The sequence below is a fragment of the Balaenoptera ricei genome, chromosome 1 (genome assembly GCF_028023285.1).
Source record: "Balaenoptera ricei isolate mBalRic1 chromosome 1, mBalRic1.hap2, whole genome shotgun sequence".
Classification (NCBI taxonomy): domain Eukaryota; kingdom Metazoa; phylum Chordata; class Mammalia; order Artiodactyla; family Balaenopteridae; genus Balaenoptera; species Balaenoptera ricei.
The window spans coordinates 138,554,366-138,582,006 of record NC_082639.1 but is presented as its reverse complement, the minus strand read 5'-3'; the positions used below and the strand labels follow the sequence as shown (position 1 = coordinate 138,582,006).

Sequence of the window (27,641 nt, the reverse complement as noted above, 5' to 3'; positions counted from 1 at the left end):
CCACATCCTTGATTTAGAAAAAGAAAGTGAACCTCAGAGACCCAGCGTGGCTGACATCATCTTCCCTATTTCATTTTTCTAAGGAAACAAATGCAAAAGTTTAATGGAGTTGCTAGGTTTTTGTTTTGTGTGTGAGGCCATTGTACCTCTGCAGGATGAAGCTTTAATTGGCTCTTTTCCCACCATTGAAAAGGAGAAAAAAGTATCTCCTTGCAGAGGTTACTGTTCTCTAAAGAGAGTGGCAGTGATTAGGTCTAATGCCTTTGACAGCTGGATGAAAAGTTACTAAATGAGAATGAATTGAATGCCTAAACCCAGAGTCAATCAGAAGGTAACACAAATCCTAAAGATCAAAAGGAACCTTCTTGTCAAAGTGTTCTTCCCCCATCAGACTTAAAACTCTATGTGAGTAAAATAGTGGCAAATCTGCTTTACTTCCCCAAATCCAATTCCGCAGAGGGCCAGGGCAAAGTCAAAATCAGAGGCATACCCCTTCTTACCCCTGGGTTTCAGCATATTAAGTGCTTAAGACCTCTCTGTTGGTGAAGTGTCAACCCAAATAATTGTAGACATAGCAGACGCTTAAGCATGAGGCTAATCCCATTGTTCAGATCCTTGCAATTTTAACAAAAGAGGAACTATCCCAGCCAATGTTCCTTACACATGAAATCAATCATCTTGGCCTCATCTGAACAGACAAAAGAATGTGTGTATTTGTGTAAACACTGAGTTGCATCTGGGCTCTACATCTTAATGCTGCATCTTGATTTCCTTCATCAGTGACATTCCTCTTGTCCTTGCGCTTAGGGCCATGACCCGGTACTAGGTGCCAGGCATATAAATATACATATCAGTATCAACTGCAGCTCTGGAAATTTTCCACAATCTTTAAACCAAAATATCTTTGAAGAGTGCAGAGAGGCAAATGGGAATGTGACTCTTAGGTCCCTTCAAGGAATAGATGCTGCCTCCCAGCTTCACAGCCATGGGTAGAAGTAACATCAGTTGGAGACTCTCAAAAACATTTAGGTTTGGAGAGAATATAGGCTTATATCCAGAGCCAAGTTATTTTGAAGGAGTAGGGAATTAATTTGGAAATTGCTTTGTTGCTATACCTAGGGATGAGAGTTCATTTTCTTTTCATGTCTATTAATTTGCAAGTAACCTGAAGTGAAACCTTGGCCTTCAGCTTTCCCCACATTAAAACTGTCCTGGACAAAGGTCAAACATTTAAGCATCTGAAAGGGAAGCCAAAACCTCCAGGAAGAGGTGCTGGCAGGGTCCTTGGTTCCCTTCTATTACTAGATTGTCTGTCCTTTTTCCCTGGGTTGATCCTCCCTCTCCCAGTGTCTCAAACATGATCTGTGTGCTTGTGTTTTCCATATCTGTCTCTCCTGCCCGAATCTCTCTTCTTGGTTTCAGGCCTCCATTTCCAACTGTTTTCTGGATATTTGCTCATGGATTTCCTACAAGTATCTCAAATTAACTTGTCCAGAATTGAACATGAAACCCATTCCCACCCTGATACCTGGCTCCAACTCGCACAGTTTTTGGCCTTTGTAAATAGCATCATCTATCACTCAGTCTCCCAGATGAGAAACTTGGGGGCCATTCTCCCCCTAAATCCCCCACAATTACCTCTCCTTTCTCCCGTTCACACACACCCTGTTAGCCACCAAATCCTCTTTGCTCTTCTCAGAAATGCCTCTCAAACCCAGTGGTTCCTTTCTACTCCCAAAGCTTTTGCCTTACTCTTGGACAATCCATAGCCTTTGACAATCTCTAATATCCTTGCTCACTGCTCTCAATGCCATTAGGCTCACCTTTTGGGAGGAAGAGAAGGAAGGAGCCCAGGAATTAGAGGATGTGCATGGTGGGGAAGGGACCATGGGCAGAGTCCAGGGGAGGAGGAGGAAAAGCACTTGGCCTGTTCAGGAAATAGTGGGTGTGATGGGGCTGTGGAACCTGATAGGAGAGGCATGGAGGATATGTGGGGAAAGAAAGGCAGTGGCCAGGGGCTTTGGATTCCCAACAAGGAGTCTGGGTTTTACCTGGAGGAAATAGGAAGCTGGTAGAGTGTATTTTGAGTAAGGGATGAAGATGGTATATCAGGAAGGCACAACAGGCATTAGCTCAGGGACCTGCAAACTACCGCCCTCAAGCCAAAGCTGGCCTGCCACCTGTTTTTGTAAATAAAGTTTTATTGGAACACAGTGGTACTCATTTGTTTGTGTATTGTCCATGGCTGCTTTCCTGCTACAAAGGCAGAGTTGAGTAGTTACAACAGGGACCATATGGCTGCAAAGCTAAAAATATTTACTGTCTGGCCCTCCACAGAAGACGTTTGATGATTCCTGCATTAGATCAGGTTTTCTCAACCTCAGCACTGTTGATGTTTGGGGCCGGATAATTCCTTGTTGCCAGGGGGCTGTCCTGTGTGTTGCAGGATGTTTAATAATATGTCTGACCTCCACCTACTACATACATGTAGCACCCTTACCCCCAAATGTGACAATCAAAAGTGTCTCCAGACATTACCCAGTCAGGAAAGGGGTCAACACCTCCCCCCATTAGATTATGGTGAAGCCAGCAGTATTGGAGACAATTTAACAGGTAGTTACAACAGGTAAGGATGATGATGATAGTTACAGCAAACCCTTACATTGTGCTTACCATGTGCCTGCCACTATAAGTACTTTCCATGTATTAATTCATTTAACCTTTTCAACAATCCTGTGAGGTGGGTACTATTTTATCATTAGTCTCTTGTAGGGGGAATATAGTTACTATCGTTTTACATATGAGGAAATTAGATCAGAGTAAAGTGATTTTTTTCAAAGTCACCCAGCGAATAAGTGGCAAGCCAGTTTTTTTTAAAGTGTTTTTTTTAAAAAATTAATTAATTAATTAATTAATTTTTGGCTGTGTTGGTTCTTCGTCTCTGTGCGAGGGCCCTCTCCAGTTGTGGCAAGTGGGGGCCACTCTTCATCGCGGTGCACGGGCCTCTCACCACCGCGGCCCCTCTTGGGAGCACATGCTCCAGACACGCAGGCTCAGCAGCCGTGGCTCACGGGCCTAGTCGCTCCGCGGCATGTGGGATCCTCCCAGACCAGGGCCTGAACCCGCGTCCCCCGCACTAGCCGGCAGACTCCCAACCACTGTGCCACCAGGGAAGCCCGGCAAGCCAGTTTTGAACTCAGGTGGTCTGGCTCCTGAATTCACGTGCTTAACCATGAGACTATACTGAGTGACACAAAAAATAATGGATCTGTCCTGATAGCTTAATGGACATGGAAGTGGTTAGAAAATAGGCATTTTGAACTATTGCCTTCTCCCCACTTCCAAACTACTTTTACTTCACTCTAACCTCAAACAGCTGGGGAATCTCTTCAGGTATCTCTGCACCTTTAAGGTGTTACCCCCAGCTACCCTCTTCCTCCCCACCACCACACACACCACACACTGCACACGTAGAAATGTCCCTGAGTCAGGCATGATACACATGGTTTGAACTGTCAAAATGGCCATGGTTGCCTTTGTCTGGGTGTTAATACTGTTTATCATTCTACCACATTTTTAAAGTAGTGAATTCGTGTTCACTCTTATGAAGTGATTACAACACCTTTCCTGTGGTTTGGCATCGTCTTTATTTCTTGTTTGTACCTGGCAACTGTTCTGTCATCTTCCTGGTTATTCTGTCTATGGAGAGTGCAGACATTGTGAAGACAAATGGGTGGGAGATGAGTCTGGGAAAATGAAATAAGCTGGAAGCCGTGTATAAAAGAAGACAATCCTTCTAGGGACAAAAGGGCAAGTTTGAGCATCAGCTTCAGAGGCAGTGCTGGGAACCAGATCTCCACTGCTGCCTCTGGAATTTGCCATCCAATACTCTCTGCTCATGGGCTGAGTGTATCAGGGATTCCAGGTGTGTGTTGGGTCGTCCACCTCTACAGTGAGAACAGAAAATGCTGTCTCCCTCAGACATGGTAGATCCTCTTTTATTCAGAAGATGACCTGCATGGAAAGAAAAAAAAAAATACCCCGTGTGTGTGTATGTGTGTGTGTGTGTGTGTGTGTGTGTGTGTGTGTGTGTTGGAGAGAGGGTGGCAATAAAATAGCTAGGTCTCAAGATAGCAGTATGGAAGTAAATTAGCCCAGCTAATGGAGGACAGGGGTTGAATACTGTACCCCAACAGGACAGGTGGGTGGGTGAGTGGTCAGTACCTGTCCAGATAGAGGGTCTCTTGGCACCTGGAACTTTGGGCAGAGGAATGAGGTGCACGGAAGAAATCAACGCTCACAAGCTGCCTCGTCGGCTTTGGTCTGGTCCCAGGGAGCTGCCGGGTATCGACAAGCAGCACAGGGCAATCATGAAAGCAGGATCCTGCCATCCTAATGGCCTAAGGGCCTTCTCATCCTCTCCATCCAGGCCAGGCTCCTCGGTAGGTCAGCTACAGTTCCTTTGTAACTGCCACCGTTATCAGGGGTGTGTGGCGGGCAAGAGCAGGAACGCGCAGCAGAAGCAGGAGGCTGCAGTGACCGTGAGAACTGGGAGCGGGGACGTGCGGACGGGGTGTGAGGAGAGAAGCATGAGGAAGCAGGGGCAGCAGGGCAGCCCAGGGTGGAGCGGCGCCGCAGAACGGTGGGGAAAGCGGACAGGATGCTGCCCGATGGTGGAGGGGGGCTCTGGGTCTTGCTTCCTGAGACGTCCTTGCCCCAGGAAAGGTCGCTTTTCATGCTATCTAGGCCTTGTTTTACCTCTCAGAGGGGAAAGCGAGAGAGGCCCTGTGGTGCACACAGAACAGGTGATTTCTCTCGGCTGGACGGGTGTTCCGAGCACCGAAGTCCCTAGACTTGAAGCAGAAGATGAGACCTTACCGAAGGCGAGGGCACAGAGGTCCTTTCTCACCAGTGCCTGAAAGCTGGACTTGAGGCCCGGGTGGAGGGGGACGGGTGTGCAGCCTGTAGCAGGTCAGCTTTCCCCCGTGCAGACTCCGGGGCAGGATTTGCATGCTGGGGGAGTTCTCCTCGGGAACAGCAACTCGGAGGGAGGCAGTGAGAGAAGCGGATTGGGCAGAGGGAGAAAGTCATCTGCCAGGCAGTGACAACGGAGGCCTCAGCCCGTCCCAGGGGAACTCTGGAGCTGGGACAGCCCTTCGGAGGTGTCCCAAATTGAGGCAAGGGGATTGGGGCTTTGCCGCCTCCACACGGACCGGTCACTGGATGTGGGCTGCCCTGAAGAGGGAGGCCTACATCAGGCAAAGCAGCGTCCCAGAGAGGGTCTCAGCTGAGGTCCATCTGCAGCCACACTCGCATGCCTAGGGCATGAGCGCCTGGGTCCTGAAGGAAGAAGCACATGGGTGGGGCCCCAGAGCATCCTCAACAGCAGCGGCATAGTAGTGAGAATGTGGGTGTCCTCATCGGCGTCTGCCCCAGGTGCCAAACTCATGGGGAGTGAGAGCTCTTACCTGCGCCATGTCAAGGTGGTTTTGCACAGTCAGTGGGGTCAGGGTGTCCAGGAAAGTGTTTGGGGTGGGGTGGAGGCATGTGTGAATCCTGCTCTATGGTACCCTGGTTTGGTCAATCATAGATTTCAAGGTTTAGGTCTAGGCAGCTCAGTAACAACCTGAAGAGTGTCAGATGAGAGTGACCAGAGGCTGGTCAGCCAGTTGGTAGGCTGGGTAAAGCTCCCGGAGGTGTTCAGTCTAGAGCAGGAGAATTGAAGGGAGGACATGGTAACAGCTGCAGCAAGAAGGTTAGACTGGTGCTGTTTTGCCCCAGAAGGGCAGACCCAAGACTAACAGGTATAGATGAGAAGTAAGCAGATTTTAATTCAAACAAGAAAAATGTCAAATGCTTAACACCATCTCAAAATCCTCTGAAATCTCTGAAATTTTGGAGCCGAGGCTCACGATGGCTCAGTGGACGCATGGTAGTGGCTTTGCAGTGAGGGACGTGGTCTCAAAGTCCTATGAGTTTGTGATCTCCTCAAGCCCAGCCTTTCCCTGGAGGCTATAATCATCTCGACAACATTTCCCAAAGGATCTGCCCTCTCGGTCTTCAGTGTGATGGTGACCTCACCACCTACCAGGCAATGATTTTCATTTCTGGATGGTTTTAATGGAGGTGAAGCCCTCCCATTTCCTCCTCCCCAGAGCAATGTTGACCATCCCCCAACACTTAAATTGGAGGGAGAGGAAATCAAAAGCCAAACACTGCAGAAGGGCACTTTCAAACACTCCTTTCTCCTTGCTGCCTGTACGGAGCAATCACTGAGCCTGGCCTTTGTTCCTGGCACCTGGACCAGCAGTGTGGAGGGAGAATAGAGGCCCCCTCTTGGAGAATGCTAAAAGAGCCAAGAAATAGCAGCGCTTTCACGGTATCAGCAAGTAAGGACAGCCTCTGCTGCTGTCTTTCCCTATCTGGCCTCTGACTGAGCCCTTACAATCACCGGACTTCCTGAAGTCTCCACTTGCAGTGGGCTTGACAGTATGGATTAGGTTCCAGCTGGAACATTCTACAGCAGCACAACCCAAGAGTGGCAGGCCCAGCAGCTGTCATTTGTAGGAGTGCATTTGAGGCTGGTGGGAGATGCAGGAGGGACCGCCATGGGGATCTGAAACCTTTTGCGAGTCCAGAGGCCTGAGGCTACTTGACCACTATGCCCAAGGCCAAGGTCAGAGTGAATACTTTGAAGGCTTTGAGAGAGAGAGAAAGAGGCCCGTGTGTGCAGCACAAGGGCACTGAGGTGCAAAAGGCAGAGAACCTGTCTTGAGCTGATGAGTGAGTTGCCTTCAACAAACCTGGTCTGTGAGAGAAAACATCCCCAAACCCCAAATCAGAAAAAGTTTTGAGAGAGAACAGCAAAGAAAAAAATAATAATCTGAATTTTAACCATGTCTATGAACATTTTTCATAGGAAAGATAAGGGCAGTGAGTACAGAATGAGTTAATGCTGCCAAAAGGATTAAGAGGAATAAAAATGGTGTTTACAAATATACCAGGGAAAAAGAACACTTGGGAAAAATAGGTCCATAAATAAGTAAAAGGGATCGAAATCTAGTGCAAGTCTAACAAGACTGAGGAGCTGAATTGCTTTTTCCTATCTGTCTTTTACATGAAAAATAACAAGAAAATTTGAGGAGCTGTCATGATTTTCAGTGGGAGGCCGTAACTATGAGCCCGGCAAGGGAGCCCAGTGAGAAAGCCAGGGCCACTGCAGGGAGTTCTTCAGACGCTCCCCATGACCCTGGACGACCCAGAGCCTCAGCCTGGCATGCCTGCCGCTTCCTGACCTGCCACCCACCAGCCCAGCCCATTAAAGCCTCATCCCAGGCTTTAACTTCCCTGGCCCTTGTGTATCTGCCCCATTGAACCACTTGCATTATCCAAACAAACCACATTCTTAGGCGCTCTCCCCTTCCTGCACTGGAGCGCCCCCTCGGTCACCATCCAACCTCATCCACTGCCCTCCACCTCCCCAGTGGCCTACCTGGAAAGTCAAACCTCTTCTCTTTTCCAGTCTCCCTTTCCAAGTCCCACCTCAATCATCAACTCTGTGGCTTTCCCCTGCTTCGCCTCAGCTTTGCATTGTACTTTTCTGAACCTCCAGTACTCCCTTCTCTTACATTATATAACAATGTGCATATATATGCTTCTCCCTCTAGACTATGAACTCCTATGACCTGGGCCAGGTCTTCTAACTCTGTGTGCCTGGGTGTCTACCTCTGTGTCGGGAAAAAAGCAGGACTATTGTTCTCTTACCCAGGCTGCACATTAGAATCTTGTTGAGTCTATTAAAACACACCCATGGCCATGCCCCATATCAAACCCATGAAATCAGACACCTCAGGGGGTTGAACCTGGCCTCGGTATAGTTTAAAAGCTCCCTGGTGATTTTTGTTGTTGTTGTTGCTATTATTAGCTCCCAGGTGATTTTGATGCCCAGTGAGGGTTCATACCACTAGTACAAGGTTTCAAAATGTGATTCTCAGACCAGCAGCGTCAGTATCACCTGCGAACTTGTTAGAAATGTGCATTCTCCAGCCCACCCCAGACAGCCCACCCTACTGAATCGGAAACTCTGAGGTGCGGTCCAGCAGTTTGCATTTTGGCAAGCCCACCAGGGGGTTCTGATGCATGCTGAAGGTTGAGAACAACTGTTGTGCTGGGTGCAGGCTGATCAACAATCACTGAGTGGGATCGTTGAAGTATTCACCCTGAGGTTTGCGTGGCCTTCGTTACTTCCCAGAGTAGGTGCAGTTGATAAAGCCAAGGTTTTGGAATCTTCTTTTCTGCCTTCCTTTTATTTCTTCCTCACAGAAATCAATTAATAACCAACCCTACATAACTTACAGGACCTTTCTGTGCATTGGCCAGCCCCCTGGAGAAGGAAATTTGCAGAGACTCTGCCTCACACTTCTTTGGGGCACTATAAGTCCTTTTATACAGTGGACTCTTGAACAACACAGGTTTGAACTGTGCAAGTCCATTTATACCCCAATTTTTTTCGATAGTAGGTACCACGGTACTATACGATGCAGCTCGTGGAGGAGCCACAGATACAGAGGGCCCAGAGCGGGGGCAATGTCAGCATCCCTAACACCCACGCTGTTCAAGGTTCAACTGAAATTGAATTCTGTGCACTCAGGCCACTTCCATCCTTCTGCTGACCTGACCTTCCAGTTACCTCCTAACTTCCTACTTCTCAAGACTCTTTTTATTTGGCACAGCAAAACAGGACGGATCTTCACCTTTTTGCCTCTCAGGACCTGATTCCTACCCAGCTTGAACAATTCAAAGTCAGTGTATCCCAAACTGAGCTCTTAATTTAAACTTTTTCCTCTTTGAGATGCCCCAGCACAGTGAATGGAGCTGCCACCTCCTGGCTGCTCAAGCCAGAAATCTGGGTTTCATTCTCACTTCCTCTCTCTTCCTCATCCTCACGTCCAGTCACTCTCTGTGTCCGGTTAATTTCTATTTTCTTAATCTCACTTAGAACTGTCCCCTCTCCTCTGACTGCTTCCTTCATTCTGGCCCTTCTCATTTCTCATGGGGATTACTCCCTGAGCCTGTTAACCACTCTTCCTGCCTCTCCTGTTTAAATTCCTTCAGCAGCGCTCCGTTACCTTTCAGGATAAAATTCCAAATTCTTCCCTATCAGGCTCTGTTCTGCCCTGACCTCTGGCCTCATCTCCAGTGCTTGTCTCCTGGCTGCTGGGCTCCAGGGGAAGAGATCCACCTGCTGTGCTAATCTCTGTGACTGAAGGCAGGACTTTGTCTCCCTGTGGACTGCATTTCCTCACATTTTTCTCAAATCAATTCATATTGATCCTTCAAAATTGGGTTTCTTCCACCTTCTCTGCAAATCATTCTTTGGCCCCCAGGTATGGATACCTTTCCCCTGTGGATCCATAACACCCCAAATATCCCTCCATTGAGCACATTTTACTGAGAGAAGTGTGTGTGTTTCCTAGGGCCGCCATATAAAATGCCCCAAACTGGGTGGCTCAAAGCAGCAGAAATGTATTGTCTCATAGTTCTGGAGGCCAGAAGTCTGAAATCAAGGTGTTGGCAGAGTCAGGCTCCCTCTGAAGATCCCTTGCTTGCCTCTTCCAGCTTCTAGTAGCCGCAGATGTTCCTTGACGTGCAATTGCATCACTCCAATCTCTGCCTCTCTCTTTACATGGTGTTCTCTCTGTGTGTCTGTGTCTTCACCGGGTCACCTTCTTATTAAAAACATCCGTCTTAATGGAGTAGGGACCCACTTTACTCCAGTGTGACCTCATGTTAACTAATTACATCTTCAAGGACCCGATTTCCAAATAAGGTCACATTTTGAAGAACTGAGGCTTAGGGCTTTAACATAACTTTTGTGGGGGAACACAATTCCACCCATATCATCAAGTATGATAATAATCCATTGATTTATCTGGTTCTTTCATTAGGCCATGGGTCCTTTTGGAAAAGAGCTGTGTCTTACTTGACTTTATTTCCCCAATGTTGAGTGTGGTATGTGACACCTAGTAAGCCCTTAATAATTGTTGGCTGACTGCATGAACAAAGAAACATGTATGTTAATTGTCCTTATAACAGACATCTCAGTTTCTTCTAATTCTTCTCTACGTTAGGGGATTACCAGCAAGGCCACTGCTTGATGGCATTATATTTGAAAAGCATCCCGGCATGAAGCTTTTGAGCTCTGAAGCTCGCCACAGCCTCCCAGCTTCTCCTTGCCCCACTGCAGCCTCCCAAAGACCCTTTGACTTCATTTTTCAAAATCCGTCAAATCCATCGTCTCTTTCCTGGCTCCAGCCAGCCTGCATGCCATGCAAAGCCGTTTATAAAAATACATTCTTAGTCACCCCCAAATCCTCGTCCTTTTTATTTCCTGCCACTCCTCCCTGGCCCCTTCCAACCTTTATAAGAGCTTTCCGTTTGCTGCTCTGCAGCTCTGGGGCTTCCTAGAGCTAGGGAGAATCCCGTAGAAACCTGCTCGTGGGTATTCTTTCTGTAATTCCAACCAAGGACTCATAGCAGCGTCACAATCTTCCTTCCCATCTCTTGTCATGGGCCAGAAACCTTTTCACTCTCCTCAAGTACCCAGTTCTGTCCTGGCCCCTGGCCCTCAGCCCATAACCTCAGCCCTAACTTAAGCCGTGTGACACAGACTCCCTTTCCTTCCTTCCATCTTACTTTCAGTCTCTCCTCATCTTTACCCTCTCTCACTCCTGTCTTTGAAATGGATGTGTTCTTCCCAGTGCCAAAGCTAAATTCCCCACCTTAATTCGTCATTCCAGCTCTTCTTACTTTCTAGACAGCCTTGCTCCCCAGATGACTATTTCTTGCATCTACTATTATACCCAGACACCTTCTATCCCTTATTCAAATGTCAAATGATCCCTTGACCCTATTATCTCTCCCTATGATTTTTCTCATTTACTTTCACTACCTAAATTTCATAAGGAAAATATCAACATATTTTATCTTTGCTTTTATTGTCAGCTAATTTCTTCATGAAGACTTGATGCTAGTGTTATAATTATTACCTTGAAACTTTAAACTCAGCTTGGCAATCTCTCTTTCTATTCCCCTCTTCCACACACAGACACACGCCGCCCCCCCCCCAACAACACAACGCTTGCTTATTTATAATTACCAAAATCATTCATTAAAGTTTTTTTCGTGAGGGTTTACTGTGTGTTGGGTTCTGCTAAGAGTTGCAGATACCATGAGGAAAAGACTCACAGGGCTCCTGCCCTCAAGGGGTAAATACTCTAATGAGGAAGGCACTAGAACAAACAAGAAAACAAACATATCACAAAGTACTTATGTGTTGTGAAAAGTCCAGGGAAGGAAAAGAGAGGGTTAACCAAGAGTGACTAAAGTGAGGGGAGGAGATGGGTAACTTAAAATCTGAGGTCTCTGAAGCTGTGTTTGTGTTGAAACTAAGAGATGAGAAAGCACCAGCCAGATCAGAATGAGGAGTAAGGCTTTGTAGGGCTAGCATATCCTGGTTGGTCCTGGGGAGGAAAAAAGCCCTGGCCCCCTGTAGGAACTGCCAGGCTCATGACTCTGGCACGGCAAGCAGGGAGAGAGGCTGTGCATGAAGTTGGTGAGGTAGGCAGGGATCAGGTCACGCAGGGGAGCTTTGAGGGCAGGACAGGAATTTAAAGGATGAGAATGACAGGATCAGATTTGTATGTAAAGATCGCCTCACCCAGGGCTTAACGCTCACCTTCTCAGACAGGTTCTCCTTGACCATAAACACCCAAGGACCACACTCCTTTCTTCGGAGCACTCACATCACTAATGATTGTATGTTCATTAGTATGAACTCATGACGCAGATCCCCACCATCTTCACTTTTGTTCACCTCTGTATCCCCAGAACACAGAACTTGGCCTGTGCCGGCTGCTGAGTACATATGTGCTGAATAAATGGATGAATGAATGAATGAATGAGTGATCGTACTTCATCTGTCTTCTGTGTCATTTTTGGCAATGTAACCTCTCTGAGCTTCAGTGATCTTATCTGTGAAATAGAGGTAAACGGGGATAGTAAATGATTGATCAGTCGTCCCATTACTACTATCTCTCCTCCTCCCACGGCCTCTGTTTTCACTCCCATTCTCCCTGTGTACTTCCCTCTTTTTCAAATACCAGCCCTGCTTGTCTAGCTACCTACTCCACATCTCGCCAGATGCTCACAGTTAAAACTCAGCCTTTTCCATCCTACCTCCTCATCTCTGCCTTGGAGCTCAGATGTGTCCTCATCTCATTAACCCTTCCAGCCAGTGCAGCTCAGCGACTCTCCTTTGTCCTCCGCAGCACCAGGGAGGATGGTACTCACTGAGGTCGTGGCAAGGGCTTTGGCGTCTGAGAGCGCTAGGCTGGAACTTGGACTCTGCCAAGTGTTATTTAACTTTCCTAAGCCTCACTCTCCCCATCTATCAAATGGGAATACGATAATGCCTACGCCTCAGGGTTTTTATGAGAACTAAGTAAAATAATAAATGTAGAACACTTGACTCATTGACTACTAGTAAATGTGCAATAAATAATGGTTCTTACTTGCTTTATCATAAAAACTGACAAACCAAATGCCACGAATTGTTTACTTATCATTCTTATGCCATTAGGCCATGATCCCAGACAGGGACCTGCCTTTCATCGCTGTGTCCCAGCACTCTCCATTGCATCTGGCTCATCAGAGGTGCAGAATAACTGCTTGAGGAATGACTCACTACATTAATGAAGTCCTTGAAGGCAGAGAATGTGTATTAATCATTTCTGTGTCCCTTGACAGTGTTTAGCAGTGCAATAATATTTTTCAAGTAAATAAATAAATGAATGAGAGATTGAATTAATAGTGAACTTGCTAAATAACATGTTGAATGGAAACAACTTAGTAGATAGGAAAGGACTTTGGGGAAAGGGTAAAAGCACTATACTCATACTAAATACAAGTCCTTGGTGGATATTGTGATTCTCTCCTGGTTCCCTGGTTTATTTACATTGTCAATTTCCCCTCACATAAAATCATAGAAATGGAGGAAGCTGTCTCTTCTCCTGCACATCCTCTGCCTCTCATCTGTCACTCTTCTTCTGTGTTAGTGCTGTTCACTCTCCTACCTTCTCGCTGGAATTGAAGGGGTGCGTCTGTGGGGGAGGAGGGAGTCCCAGGTTTGCACCCTCCTTTTACGGGGAGGCCACACTCAGCAGTGAATAGGTGTCGAGCTGTTTTTCTTGTGCAGGGATGGATTTTCACAGATCCATCACTAAGCTCGCGTCCTGTTCATTTGTGAGCAAAGATGGGTGTCCAGGGATACCTGGTACAGGCTTTGCCCATGGACAGGAGTAAGTGAGACTAACAAGCTTTCAGGAGGATTGAACTTGAGACCCTGACTGCATTAGCCCTGGGTGAAAATCAACTGAGCCTTTAGATGCAGCGTCCAGAGAAAAATGGAAGGAAACTTACATTTAGAAAGTAACAACTGTATGTCAGTCATTGTCCTGGAACTGTGTTTATTCATTCATTTATTCTTCTGTCGTCCTGTAAGTAACAGGCAGTTATTATTATCACCATTTCACAGGAAAAGACAGAGAGACTTGGAAAGGTTAAATATCTGGTCAGTTTCACACAGCTGGCAAGGAACTCAAATCCAGACCTTGGACTCTGGGGAGATCTGACCCCAGAGCCCACCCACAAAATCTGAGCCACAGTGAGGCTTTTCTGGGGTGATTTACATGAACTACTAAAGGCACAGAGGTGTCTGCAAGGGACCCTGCTGTCAGTGGCTATTCTGCAGAACTGCTTTCAGTGTCCACAGCAGCTGCCACGGGGTTAAGAGAGGTGGCAGAGAGTAATCGTGAGTCCTACTAGCCATCTGCCCACCCCCTCCCCCAGCCCCCAAAGGAAATGTTGCAGTAGCTATGGCAATATGTGTGACTTTGTGAATGAGTGTGTGTGTGTGTGCGTGTGTGTGGCATGTACACAGACACTCGTATGTATATATGTATGTATGTATGGGGGTACATCTGTACCTGTGGATGCATTTATAAACATGAAAATCTCAATTCTGTATAATACTGTTTTAATGAAAATGATCCACTAAAATAAAAATGACTGACAATAAAAAAAAACAAATGCACATCTTATATAATTGTAATGAAATTTGGGATATCTTAATTCATCAATAAAGGGGACAGAAGGGAACTCAATATGCTTCATCCCTCATTATTATTCAGAAATTTAAAAATTGGGTTCCAGTGAATCCTTAGGCTAGATTGTAATTTCCATTTTTATGGCAATCATATTGTATAGAAGACCGAACGCATCCGTAAAGATTGCCTCAGGGTGTGAGTGGACATATGTTAGGTCGGCAATTCTCAACATATTGTGAGCTTTAGAATCAGCTACCTAACTTAAAAAATACTGATGCTTGGCCGCACCCTAGATAGGTGGATGAGAGCAACTAAAGTTTGAGAACTATTGTGCCCATGTGTGGTGTGAATCTAATGTACCCCAACCTTTGAGAACCATTCTGCTAGATAGCATTTACGAGAGATGCAGGGATAAAGTAGATTCAGTAGCTATGTCAGTGCAAGGACATTTAAAGAGGAAGACAGATAAACAGGTGACTTTAATCCAAGGTGTAGGGAGGCAAGATGTAGGGCAAAGTATGGGCTCTGTGATCCATGATAACACTCACCAGTGCCCTTGCTGGTTGAGTGACCTTAGACAACTGACTTAACCATGCTGGACCTTTGTTTACCTTTGCAACCTGAGGATAATAACTGTACAGCTGTGTGGCTCTCCAGGTGGTAGTGAAAGGGTGTGCCAATGTGTGTGCGGCACTGAGCATGTGACTGCCTGGCACGTGGTCAATGGTCAGTGAATGGCAGCTACTCTTTCCAGCTTTTTCTGACCCACTCAAGATTTCTTCCTTCTGCTTTATATAATCCTTGATCCCAGAATATACAGGGAAACTGCAAGTTCCTGGGCCAGCTTTCCCATGTGAGGACAGATGGACTCTGCCTTCTAGGATGCCCCTTGAGTCTACTGAAGCAGGCACTTATCCTTTCTGCCCATAAGACAGGTGACAGGGATCAAGGTGTCCTGCCTAACTGGGGTCCATGCCTATGTTTCCTCACTACTCTAATTCTCTGACATGCTTCGTGTTGACAAAAAGGTTAAGTGTGGATTCTGTATTTGTATGTACACGTGTGTATGTAAGTGTATTAGCATTCTACGGAGAAACAAAACCAATAGGATGTAGAATATGAAGAAAGATGTATTTTAAGGGACTGGCTCATGCAATTATGGAAGCTGACAAGTCCCAAAATCTGCAGTCAGCAAGCAGGAGACCCAGGAGACCCAGTTGTGTAGTTGGGTATGAGTCCAGATGCCTGAGACCCAGGAGAATTGATGATGTAGCTCCAGTTTGAAGGCCGGCAGGCTCAAGACCCAAGAAAAGTCAGTGTTTAAGTTTGAGTCCAAAGGCAGAAAAAGTGGATGTCTCAGTCTGAAGACCATCAGGCAGGAAGAATTCTCTCTTACTCAGGGGAGGGTGAACCTTCTTATTCTATTCAGGTCTTCAGCTGATTGAATGTGACCCACCCACATTAGGGAGGGCAATCTGCTTTACTCAGTCTGCCAATTTAAATCTTAATCTCATTCAAACACCCTCACAGACATACCCAGAATAATGTTTGACCAAATATCTAGACTGACCCTGTGACCCAGTCAAGTTGACACATAAAATTAACCATCATAATGTGTGTATTTGTCTTCATTGCCACTTTTGGGGGCCAAGGTTGTATCCCTGAATTCCAAACTTGGGGGGAAAAGTTACAACATTTGTTTATTACTGTCATTTTCAAGATCATTTTATATACTTCTAAAATTTCTTTGAGCAAAACCCTTTTCAAGATTTAGAACCAGCATTCCAAATAATATGTGTGTAATAACAACCAAATTTATTCAGGACTTACTATATCCAAGGTTATTAGTTTTTGCAGATATTAGATCATTTAATCCTGTGTAGTTGATGAGGTAGGTACTATTATTATCCCATTTTATAGGTGAGAAAACTGAGCCACAGAGAGACAGGGACTGTGTCAGTTTTTCACTGTTCTATCTTTAAATGAGATAACATGTTAAGCACACACAAGCACACATACACAAAACATAGAGCAAAACTGCAAAAATAAAGTTGATTAAAAAAATGAAAAATCAAAGATTATGAAGGATCTAAAATGTATTTATACACACTTTGTTCAGCAGTGTAAAGTTTGCATGGAGTATGCTGTAGCTCATGATTCCCATTCTGCATATGGAGAAACAGAGGCTCTCGGGCAGTCTTACTTGCTTGAGGTCATAATAGCAGAAGGGGATTTGAACTTGTAACTTCCATCTAGGGCTCCTCTCCTTATATCCCATTGCCTGTAGTTGTCAAAGTGTGAGTTAGAACGGACGTATTCCAGACAGGAGCACAAACTGTTCCTGCCTAATTACGGGAAGGAGGGCCAAGCAGTGGGCACAGGAGCAGGTAGGTGGATGTATGTTGTGAGGACAGCTTTTAATCTGACTGCCTCTGTTTTCTCAATTACGTAGGACGCAGATCATAAGCTGAGGGCAAGGATCGGGGAGGAGGTGTTGGAAGTGTGAGGAGAAAGAAGAAGCTATGAGATAATGATCTTGAGAGTGGGAGAGACAACAGACAAGGAAAATGTAGTCTCATCGGTAGGCAGTATGCAGAGCCCACTTGAGGTCAGTGGTGTCGGATTTAAAGGGAGACCAATCCCTGTGGTTGCCAATGGCATTCATGTGTGCAGACACAGAAATGGAGCCACGGGGTCATTGAGTTTAACCAATGTCGGAGTGTTTCAGACAAGTATGATGAAGCAATGGAGGGCAAGAGAGTTGAGGTTACATGAAAGGGTGATTACAATAATGGATCACAGAATCTAATTTGAGTAAAGAGGGAAGCGGGTGTGTGAGGTGGGTGAGGGTTGATAAAACGGTGGTTGGATGAATGGATTTTAAGGCTCAGGTGGATAGAAAATATTCTGTGGCTTTAGGAGGAATGAACTGGAAGGGTAGGAGGTGACGGTCAGATATTGGGATTCTTGAAACTGTGACCAAGGAAGGGTTGCAGATATTGGTAATCTAGTCTATGAGCATGGGAGTGAGGGTGGGGACAGGATCATTTGAGGAGAAAAGTCAAGGAAATGAGTGGTTTGAGAATTGAAAGGATCATCTTAGTGGCTACTGAAGTCACCAAAAATTATGAAGTGAGCCAGGCTCTGAACTGTGGAGGGAAGATGGGGGCGGGGTGGTGTTGGCATGACCGGAGCAAAAGGAGGAAGTGGATGAGATAGTCTGATGGCAGGAATTAATGACCTTAACCAAGGACACGGGGTTAGTAAGTGGCAGAGCCAGGTTTTTTTGTTTTGTTTTGTTTTGTTTTGTTTTTAAACATCTTTATTGAAGTATAATTGCCTTACAATGGTGTGTTAGCTTCTGCTTTATAACAAAGTGAATCAGTTATACATATACAATATGTTCCCATTTCTCTTCCCTCTTGCATCTCCCTCCCTCCCACCCTCCCCATCCCACCCCTCTAGGTGGTCACAAAGCACCGAGCTGATCTCCCTGTGCTATGCGGCTGCTTCCCACTAGTTATCTATTTTACATTTGGTAGTGTATATATGTCCATGACACTCTCTTACCCTGTCACATCTCACCCCACCCCCTCCCCATATCCTCAAGTCCATTCTCTAGTAGGTCTGTGTCTTTATTCCGTCTTGCCACTAGGTTCTTCATGGCCTTTTTTTTTTTTTTTTTCCCCCTTAGATTCCGTATATATGTGTTAGCATACTGTATTTGTTTTTCTCTTTCTGACTTACTTCACTCTGTATGACAGACTCTAACTCCATCCACCTCATTACAAATACCTCCATTTCATTTCTTTTTATGGCTGAGTAATATTCCATTGTATATATGTGCCACATCTTCTTTATCCATTCATCTGTCGATGGACATTTAGGTTGCCTCCATGTCCTGGCTATTGTAAATAGAGCTGCAATGAACATTTTGGTACATGACTCTTTTTGACCTATGGTTTTCTCAGGGTATATGCCCAGTAGTGGGATTGCTGGGTCGTATGGTAGTTCTATTTGTAGTTTTTTAAGGAACCTCCATACTGTTCTCCATAGTGGCTGTATCAATTTACATTCCCACCAACAGTGCAAGAGTGTTCCCTTTCCTCCACATCCTCTCCAGCATTTATTGTTTCTAGATTTTTTGATGATGGCCATTCTGACCGGTGTGAGATGATATCTCACTGTAGTTTTGATTTGCATTTCTCTAATGATTAATGATGTTGAGCATTCTTTCATGTGTCTGTAAGCCATCTGTATATCTTCTTTGGAGAACTGTCTATTTAGGTCTTCTGCCCATTTTTGGATTGGGTTGTTCGTTTTTTTGTTATTGAGCTGCATGAGCTGCTTGTAAATCTTGGAGATTAAGCCTTTGTCAGTTGCTTCATTTGCAAATATTTTCTCCCATTCTGATGGTTGTCTTTTGGTCTTGTTTATGGTTTCCTTTGCTGTGCAAAAGCTTTTAAGTTTCATTAGGTCCCATTTGTTTATTTGTGTTCTTATTTCCATTTCTCTGGGAGTTGGGTCAAAAAGAATCTTGCTGTGATGTATGTCATAGAGTGTTCTGCCTATGTTTTCCTCTAAGAGTTTGATAGTGTCTGCCCTTACACTTAGGTCTTTAATCCATTTTGAGTTTATTTTTGTGAATGGTGTCAGGGAGTGTTCTAATTTCATACTTTTACATGTACCTGTCCAATTTTCCCAGCACCACTTATTGAAGAGGCTGTCTTTTCTCCACTGTATATGCTTGCCTCCTTTATCAAAGATAAGGTGACCATATGTGTGTGGGTTTATCTCTGGGCTTTCTATCCTGTTCCATTGATCTATATTTCTGTTTTTGTGCCAGTACCATACTGTCTTGATTACTGAAGCTTTGTAATATAGTCTGAAGTCAGGGAGCCTGATTTCCCCAGCTCCATTTTTCGTTCTCAAGATTGCTTTGGCTATTCGGGGTCTTTTGTGTTTCCATACAAATTGTGAAATTTTTTGTTCTAGTTCTGTGAAAAATGCCAGTGGTAGTTTGATAAGGATTGCATTGAATCTGTAGATTGCTTTGGATAGTAGAGTCATTTTTCACAATGTTGATTCTTCCAATCCAGGAACATGGTATATCTCTCCATCTATTTGTATCATCTTTAATTTCTTTCATCAGTGTCTTATAATTTTCTGCATACAGGTCTTTTGTCTCCTTAGGTAGGTTTATTCCTAGATATTTTATTCTTTTTGTTGCAGAGCCAGGTTTTAAACCTACTGAGTCTGGCTCCATAGTCACGTTCCTGGCTGCCTTGCCAGTTGCTGACAAATGTGTCACTTTTCTGCATAAAAACTTCTAAATGAATTTGTTTACCTATTAATAGACAGTAAATAATGAATAAGATCACACCAATATTTCATTTTTCTTTACATGAGATTTACACGCTTAAAGATAACACAAGTTTGTAAAATACAGCCTGTCATCACGATTTCGTTTTAAAATGTAAAGTTAGAAACGCGTTTCTATTTACCAAATGGGAATGTTAATTATAATGGACAATAGCTAATATTTGCTGAGTTTTTTTTTTTTTTTAAGGAAAATATTTCTTTTTTTTTTTAAATTTATTTTTGGCTGTGTTGGGTCTTCGTTGATGTGCGCAGGCTTTCTCTAGTTGCAGCGAGCAGGGACTACTGTTCGTTGCGGTGCGTGGGCTTCTCATTGCAGTGGCTTCTCTTGTTGTGGAGCACAGGCTCTAGGCGCTTGGGCTTCAGTAGTTGTGGCACGTGGGCTCAGTAGTTGTGGCACGTGAGCTCTAGAGCGCAGGCTCAGTAGTTGTGGTGCACGGGCTTAGTTGCTCCGTGGCATGTGGGATCTTCCCGGACCAGGGATCGAACCTGTGTCCCCTGCATTGGCAGGCAGATTCTTATCCACTGCGCCACCAGGGAAGCCCTATTTGCTGAGTTTGTTCTGTGTGGCAGGCACTGTGTAAAGTATATACCTGCCTGCTTAACTCTAGGTACTATTTTAACGACATTTTATAGATGAAGACACTGAAAGAAATTGAGGGACTTACCAGGCAATGGACCATCTCACCCAGGACTCAAATCCAGATCTGTGCAACCCTCAACCTCATTTGCAGCGTGGTCTAGTTCTTTCCTGAGTACCTGCTATGTGATGGTTCTATGCTGGACAGTGAGGATATGGCAAAGATGATGACAGAGTCCTTTATATATGAGGAAGGGAAGGTATTAACTAAATATATAGCATATTAGTTATAGATTCTATAAAGGAAAGTGCAGGGTGCTTTATATAACAAGGGAACGTAACCTAGTCTGGAGGGGAAGGTCTGTTTTGGGAAGTAATTTTTAGGCCAGAATTAACGAACAGTATAAATTAAATAAGTAAATGAGAGGGAAAAAATCCAGGTAAAGAAACAACATCTGCCAAGGCCTTCGGGCCCTGAAGTGTCCTATAGAAACTTTGGACATCATTATTCTTATCATTTAACTTCTGATAAAGCCACAGGTTTACCAGACAATCTAGGGATCAGCCATTCCAGTACTTATTCCTCCCAGAACTGGTGCTGATTGTGAAGGCAGTAGCACATAATAATCTCCTCATTTTATCATTAGGGTAAATTGAGGTGTGGAATGTATCAGCTAACTGCATAGCTGGAAAAGTTATTTTTACCAGTTTTCCTTTTACCTTTTCTCCTGTATATCTCTCAAACTACCTTTTTTCAGAAGCTTTTTAAAAATGAAACTCTATTCTCTCTTTGTTTCACTGTCCTCTTAATTGCAAATGCATTTACCTAGTTAAGAAAAGGAACATTTGCTCAAAAGCTCTCACATTGCATATGGATATGGCATCCTGTACCCGGACCCCAAAGTATTGTGACTAGCTGGGGGGAAACTTTGGAACCATGCTTCCACCAGAAACTTAGCCTAACATGGCCAGAAGCAAGCTTAAAAGGATGTGCTTTCATTTAACTATGGACAAATTATTTTCATTTATAAAATGATCTCTTTAGCGATAGGTGGAAGAATATATGAGTTCAGAAGAAGCCCCTAGTTTTCGAAAGCCCATCATGAAATGCCTTTTTCATCATTGCCTCCAGCTGAAACATTCTCTCCCTACACTGAACTGTGTCTGCACATACATACATGCATACATACATACATACATGTATTCTCTCTCACACTCTCTATCCCCCCACCTATTTTATATCTATCTGTCTATCTATCTATCTGTCATCTGTCTATCATCTGTATCTCTTCCTTCTCCACTCACCCCCAGGTGATAAGTCTTATGTCCTCCACAAGGAAGCCCATCACCAGACAATGCTGACCAGAAACTTCCGAGTTCCCTTTCCAAGTGCCACTGTTAGGTGGAAAGCTGGGACTAGCATGTAATCAAAAAGCAGATTTTAAAATACTCTTGTCCAGAGCAGAAGTGGTGCCTTTCTGCCCTGGGAGAGCCGGTGTGAAGGGATCATTCCATCAGGCTGGCCATGCAGGATTCCACTCACTCAGTTGTGTCTAGGTTACACAGTGGTAGGAATGCACAAGCAACCAGTCAAATCAAGTCAAATCAAGGCCACAACCAACTTCTGGCCTAACCCAACAACTAAAGGAAACAACACTGTGACAGCTGATGTGTCTTGAGAAAGAGGAGCAAGAATTGAGGAGAGAAACTGAAAGCTTAGAAATTGCCAGTGCTTAAGGAAGACTCTGAATAAACTGAGTGTATTGTGTGAGACAGGGACAGAAAAGAAAAGGCAAGTAAGAGATTACTAATAGCTCTGAGCATACACAATTTGCAGGTGTGTCCTGCTGGCTGCTGTGTTTCCGTTACAGTGGGGCTCCTCTGTGGCACAGATTATGTCCCTGCTCGAGGCAATGGATCCCAGATGGTTCCGGTGCTGGCCTGTGAGGCCCCTGAATCTAGGCCATCTGCTGCCCACACAGGAGGAAAATCTTCAGGGTGTTGATTTGTCAGACTGAAGATATTAACAAACAAACAAGCTCTATTCTGACTTCTGATGCTGCTAATTTTCCTAAACCAACATGTGACTGGGTTGCCCGAGCAGGACAGAGAATATTCAAGACCACGTTACCTAAGTTGGAGTCAAAAGACTTACGTTTCCTTCCAACTGCGGTGTTCAATCTCCTGCCCAGCATCTGGCCTGACACTATCATCCTTGGGCTGCTCGATGGGTGGTCTTTCCACAAAACTAACGTTGGCACAGTCTGCTCGGTGATGCCACCCACTCCTGATGGAGGCCACGCTCTTGCCACCACAAGCAGATGGAAGCTGAGGTGGAAATGATTGTTTTGTTTGACATTCACCCTCCTCCCCACTCTAGTCCTGAAAACCAAGTGGGAGTTCCAGCCACTTAGATGCCTCTACTTCCCGGGACCCAGAGACTGGTCCAGGTTCCTCATCTGATCAAAGATAGATCAAGCAGTTCTTCCACGGATTAGTTTTTCCTAATGAGGAGGGGTAGTGTCTCTCTGTGGTCTGAGCCTGTAAAGACATCAGCTGGAGCCTGCGGGAGGCCAAGTTTCCACCATGTGCCTGAGACATTTTGAAAAAATGGTCCTGTAGAGTGAGACATAGAGCCAAGAGAGGAGAGGGACAATTATAAGGGCATCTAGACCCTGTTACCGGGCATCCCCAAGGCAGCTTCCATCTGAGCCTGGATATAGGTGTATATATCCTCAATGATGGGCCTCTTTTTGGTGAGGCCAATTCAATTTTTTTACTTGGACTCACACCCAGAAAGCCCTAATGCAGAGGCCTCTTCCTCTTTCAGTTGGTCTCAGCTCCAAGTATTTTCAGCACTTTCAGGTCCAGCTCTTCATCACTTTGCCCCTGCCTTTTCCTAGGTGGCCCCCTGTGGCCTCTCCACTCACCTGCATCAAGCTCCCCTCTGCTACGCTGCCATGCGCCGCCAACACCCGGCCCTCCCGGTGCCCAGGGTGAGTGATCTGCCACTGCCACGACCACTTAGCTTATCTCCGACAATCCCGTTCCTCCCCCCTTTTACTCATCCTCTGCTATTTGTCTGGCATATGTGTGTTTCTTCAGAAAGACTGTAGATTCCTTCGACAGCAAGAATCTCTTTATCCCGACTCCTGTTGCCTAGTATCACAGTTCACACACAATAGGCCCTCCATAAATATTTGCTAAATAAATCAAATAAGAATCCCCATCTCCCTGACACACCATCCCTGACTCGTGGGAAGGAAGTAAGTCAATTCTTTTTTCCTCCTTTGCTGAAGCAGTTCGCAGTCTCTCCGCCTTCCCTTGCCATTTCACAATGTGCTCTTCCCCTCTCTCTGCATTTCATGTCAGTGCTGCAGCGTCCCTGCTCTGTGAAGTGGGCCCCGGTGGGAGGTGCGGGGGGGGTTGTCTTCCCACACTCATCGTTACCTCCTCTCCAGCTGCCACAGATACATTTATGATCTGAGTTAAAGCCTGGTGTTGCATTGTGTTTGTACCTTAGGGGAAGACACCTCTTCCTCATTAGAAATTTGGGAATCTCCTTTTTATAGTATGTATATTGGATTCAGGCAACTAGTACATTTAACTTATTTAACAAATGCTTACATGGCACATACTGAATGTCAGGCACTGTTCTGAACACTTTAACCATAGTAACTAGTTCCTTCTTCTAACAACCTTGCCAGGTAGATAAAATTATTACCCTCAGCCTCATTTCACAGATGATTAAGGGACTTGCCCAAGGTCCCACAGCAATTGCTAGCTAAGCTGGAATTCGAATAGTCAGGCTGGCTCCAGAACCCACGTCCTACCCACTGTGTCCTGCTGCCTGTCAGTGATCAGGGCAGAGTCCAGACCGCACATCTGAGCTGCCTTTCTTAACATTCAGGCCTCTCGAGAGCAGGAAGTCTCTTTGACGTGACTACCTAGCAACATGTCAACGTGTGCTTAATCGATGTTTCTGGGCTTATTGATCCATTACCTATGGCCTGAATACAGGTTTATTTATGTTATTCTACGCAGTTAATTGTTCGCATTGTAGTCAACACTCGTCCTAAAATTTGGCTCCTCAAGATATATTTTCAAACAACCGAGGAACCACGCCAAGAATTAACTGTAATTACACATTGCACCCGTTTTGAGCACTAGAGATGACTTGAAGGCAAAACGTGTGTTATTTAAAATTATTAAACTGATAGTAAATAAAATGTCATTTTGCCCAAAAGAGAGATTAAGTTGCAGCTCCCTTTTCTTTTTTTATTGCCCTCTCTAGGTGTCTAGGATCAGACATTTTTTTCTCCTGATTTTTAGTCTTTTTCTTGAATTAGTACATATTTTTTAGCTGCTCACAAGCCACCACTCACTGTTCAGCAAAAAAAAAAATCAGATTCAAACCCCAGAACAGAACAAACATGAAAAACACACGGGCTATTTATTTGATGTAGGGGTTATTCATAGTACAGTGTTTGGGTACTTTCTGGAGCCAATGCTAGTTGCCTCAGGGTATTTCTAAATTGAATTCCAGGAATAAAGTGTTTATAAATAGTGAGCATCAAAAAGGAACGTATTCATCCCAGCCACTCCCTTATGGAGTCCCAGTGGCCTCCCCTTGGAACTACCAACTCCTTCAAGTAGTTAATTGGTTAGCTGGTTGGGTTAAGTTGGTGGTTCTCAACCCTATCAGACCCAACACCCTATTTTATGACAAATAAACTTAACCTTTTTTATAATTCTTAAATGAAATTCATATATAATAAAATCTAAATACACAAAAATAAATATATATATAATGTCTTAATAGTAATTAAAAGAGAAATGCTATGATGTCTTAATAGTAATTAAAAGAGAAATGCTAAGATAGAATTTATAATGATATAACTATTTTAATGTATAAATTCTCTGCAGTATTACAATGGAAGAAATAATAAAGTTGACAGACATTTGCATCTAATGTAGATTCACCAAAATATAATATGTAAAGTAATATGCAATACAGGATATATGTAAGAGCAATTAGACTGAAACAGACATGCTGTATTGGTGATTCAAAGACCATGAGCAGCATTGTAGACAATGATGTGATTTTCCAAAATTATGAACAAACCTTAGTAAAATTTCTAAATAATAGTGTATAATCTTCTCTTAATTTACATGGTAGTTATGCACCTAGACAATTCATCTTATATTAAAACAGTACAAGCTGCTTTGTTGCTTGTATGTAAATGGAGATAGCATCTAGGCTCAGATAATTATAAGCAGGTTTTTTCTACATAAATGTGCAGCAAGACATTCAGAAGTTTGCAGGACACGGGGGAATTTTTTTGTTGTGCAGGGCTATTCTGAGCACTGCCCTATTCTAGCCTTCCTAGACCTGCCTTCTAAATGCCAGTAATGTCCTGCAATCATTGTGTCATTCAAGGGCAACTGCCCTAAATTTCCCCAAATACTCTCTATTGGTGACACCACCCTCATTGACAACCACTGGGTCAATTCCTAGTATTAGATTTAGTCCCAAATAATTATGTCGATTTATTCTCCTGACTTTTTGTGGTCCTTGAAAACCAAAGGCATGTCTACAGTAAAATCCTCAGTAATTAGGTTATTGGGCTGGTGTGATTGGGTTATACTGGAGACTGTATGTTCCATGAGAGCAAGGGCCCAGTTCACCCCATGTGCCCAATATCTAGTACCTGCACAAGGCTGGGCTTTATACATCTTGCTTGAAGGACTAAATAATTTTGGGGTTGGACATCTGGGTTAGTGAAGAGATATATACTATTGAAAAGGAATAGATTTGTTACTTTCAAGTACATGGGACGTCCAGGTGCTCACTAGAGAGACCCGTATTTAAGTCTTATTCAAAACTACCATTTCAGTTGTTTCTGATTGAATGAGTGACATTATAATGATTGAAACCATCTGGAACCTGTCAAAGACCCAGAACCTTCATGTCATTTTGAGGGAAAGGGAGCATGTTGAGGACCCGATATGAACTGTGACCTTGGCCTAAAAGGTTTGCTTCATCTTCACGGTGGTCTGTGAAGCAGCTATTAGCAAATCTGTTTTTACAAGTGATGAGATTAAACTCAACAAGGCAAATAATCTGCCCAAAGGTAGACAGTTGGCTCAACAGCAGAACAGAGTTTGAACCCAGAACTGTCTGATTCCAGAGGCTTCGTCTTTCCAAGAAATCATACTGCTTCTCTTTCTTCAGTGAGGCAAAGCTAAGTGTCTGTTAAATCTATTGGGTTGGCCAAAAAGTTCGTTTGGGTTTTTCCATAACATCTGACGGACATTATTATAATTTTACTCTGTACAGAGTTCCAATTGTCATGTCTATTAAATTCCACTTTCCTAGTGGGTCAGTGATTTTTGCATTGATCCTGTTCTTGGTTGGGTTCCAGCATTCCAGGTCTTGTAAGCTCACTTTAGTGGGATTCTTGAGGGACTATGTCCTCTTTGTCTTTGGGTCTCCAGAACCTGGTATGGTAACTGGCACAGAGTAGACATTCAGGGAGTGTTTGTTGGTTGACTTTAATTGCATGCTATTTCTCCTTTCAGGCCTTGGCCTTATACAATATTTCAGCGAGGCTTTGACCTGGTTTTGGGAGAACAGCCTTCTGATAAAATATTCAGGTAAGTTGTTGTCTAGGGACTTGCTTTTATATCTCTGCAAGCCCCATGTCCCACTTCCCACTGAACTTTCTTTCCTAGTGATAATTTATAAAATGGGGAACACTTTTAGTCATTCTGCCCTCCTAGTAACAGCAGCGCTTGCCCCCCTTCATCCAGTGACAGCATGGAGGATGTTGAGGCCGGACAGATTCTGTTGGGGTCCTGGCTTCCTTCCTTGCCTGCTCTGTGACCCCCAGTCATTTACTTAACCTCTTGGAGCCCCCAGTTTCCACATTTGTTAAACAGAGCTTCATTACATGCCTTGCTCTATTGTTGTGAGGAGTATATGAGATAATGCAGGGAAAGCCCCTGGCACAGAAACTGACACAGAACAAGCAACTAATGTTAGTTTTTGCCTCTTCATTTTGCATCTAATTTGCACCTTCCTCATAAAGACTTAAGTTGTTCAAAATTAATCCCTCCCATCCCTGCCTCCCTCCTTTCTCAGCTATACCTCATTATCATTTTCTTTAATCTACTACCCTCCTGAACAAATTGGATGTTTCTAGTCCCTCCCAAATTTCTACCTACACACCTGGGAATGGTACATATTAGAAAAGTCAGCAAACACAGGAAGAATTTGGGTGCCAGCCATGAACTATGAGATTTTCATAAAGTTTAGTTCATACCAGACCTTAGCTGGAACACAAGTTCATTTCCAAGCTAAGATCTTATCATCCGTTTATTCTGTCTGTCAATCTATTTTTCACTTAACGTGCATCAACTGAGTACCCACTAAGTGCCAGAGATTGTGCTTGTGCAGGAGGTATGGACATGAATACATCTCCCTTCATGAGCAAGCCCTCTGGGAGAAGAAGTAA

General features: G+C 44.4%; 1 protein-coding gene across 1 annotated transcript in view; it reads left to right on the top strand.

Moving 5' to 3' along the window:
- ASTN1 (astrotactin 1) overlaps window positions 1-27,641 on the top strand; it is a 325,861-nt gene that overhangs the window by 191,217 nt on the left and 107,003 nt on the right. The window contains exon 9 of the mRNA XM_059937103.1: window positions 26,707-26,781. Within this exon, the coding sequence (XP_059793086.1) occupies window positions 26,707-26,781 (75 nt within the window). The remainder of the gene's footprint in view (window positions 1-26,706; window positions 26,782-27,641) is intronic.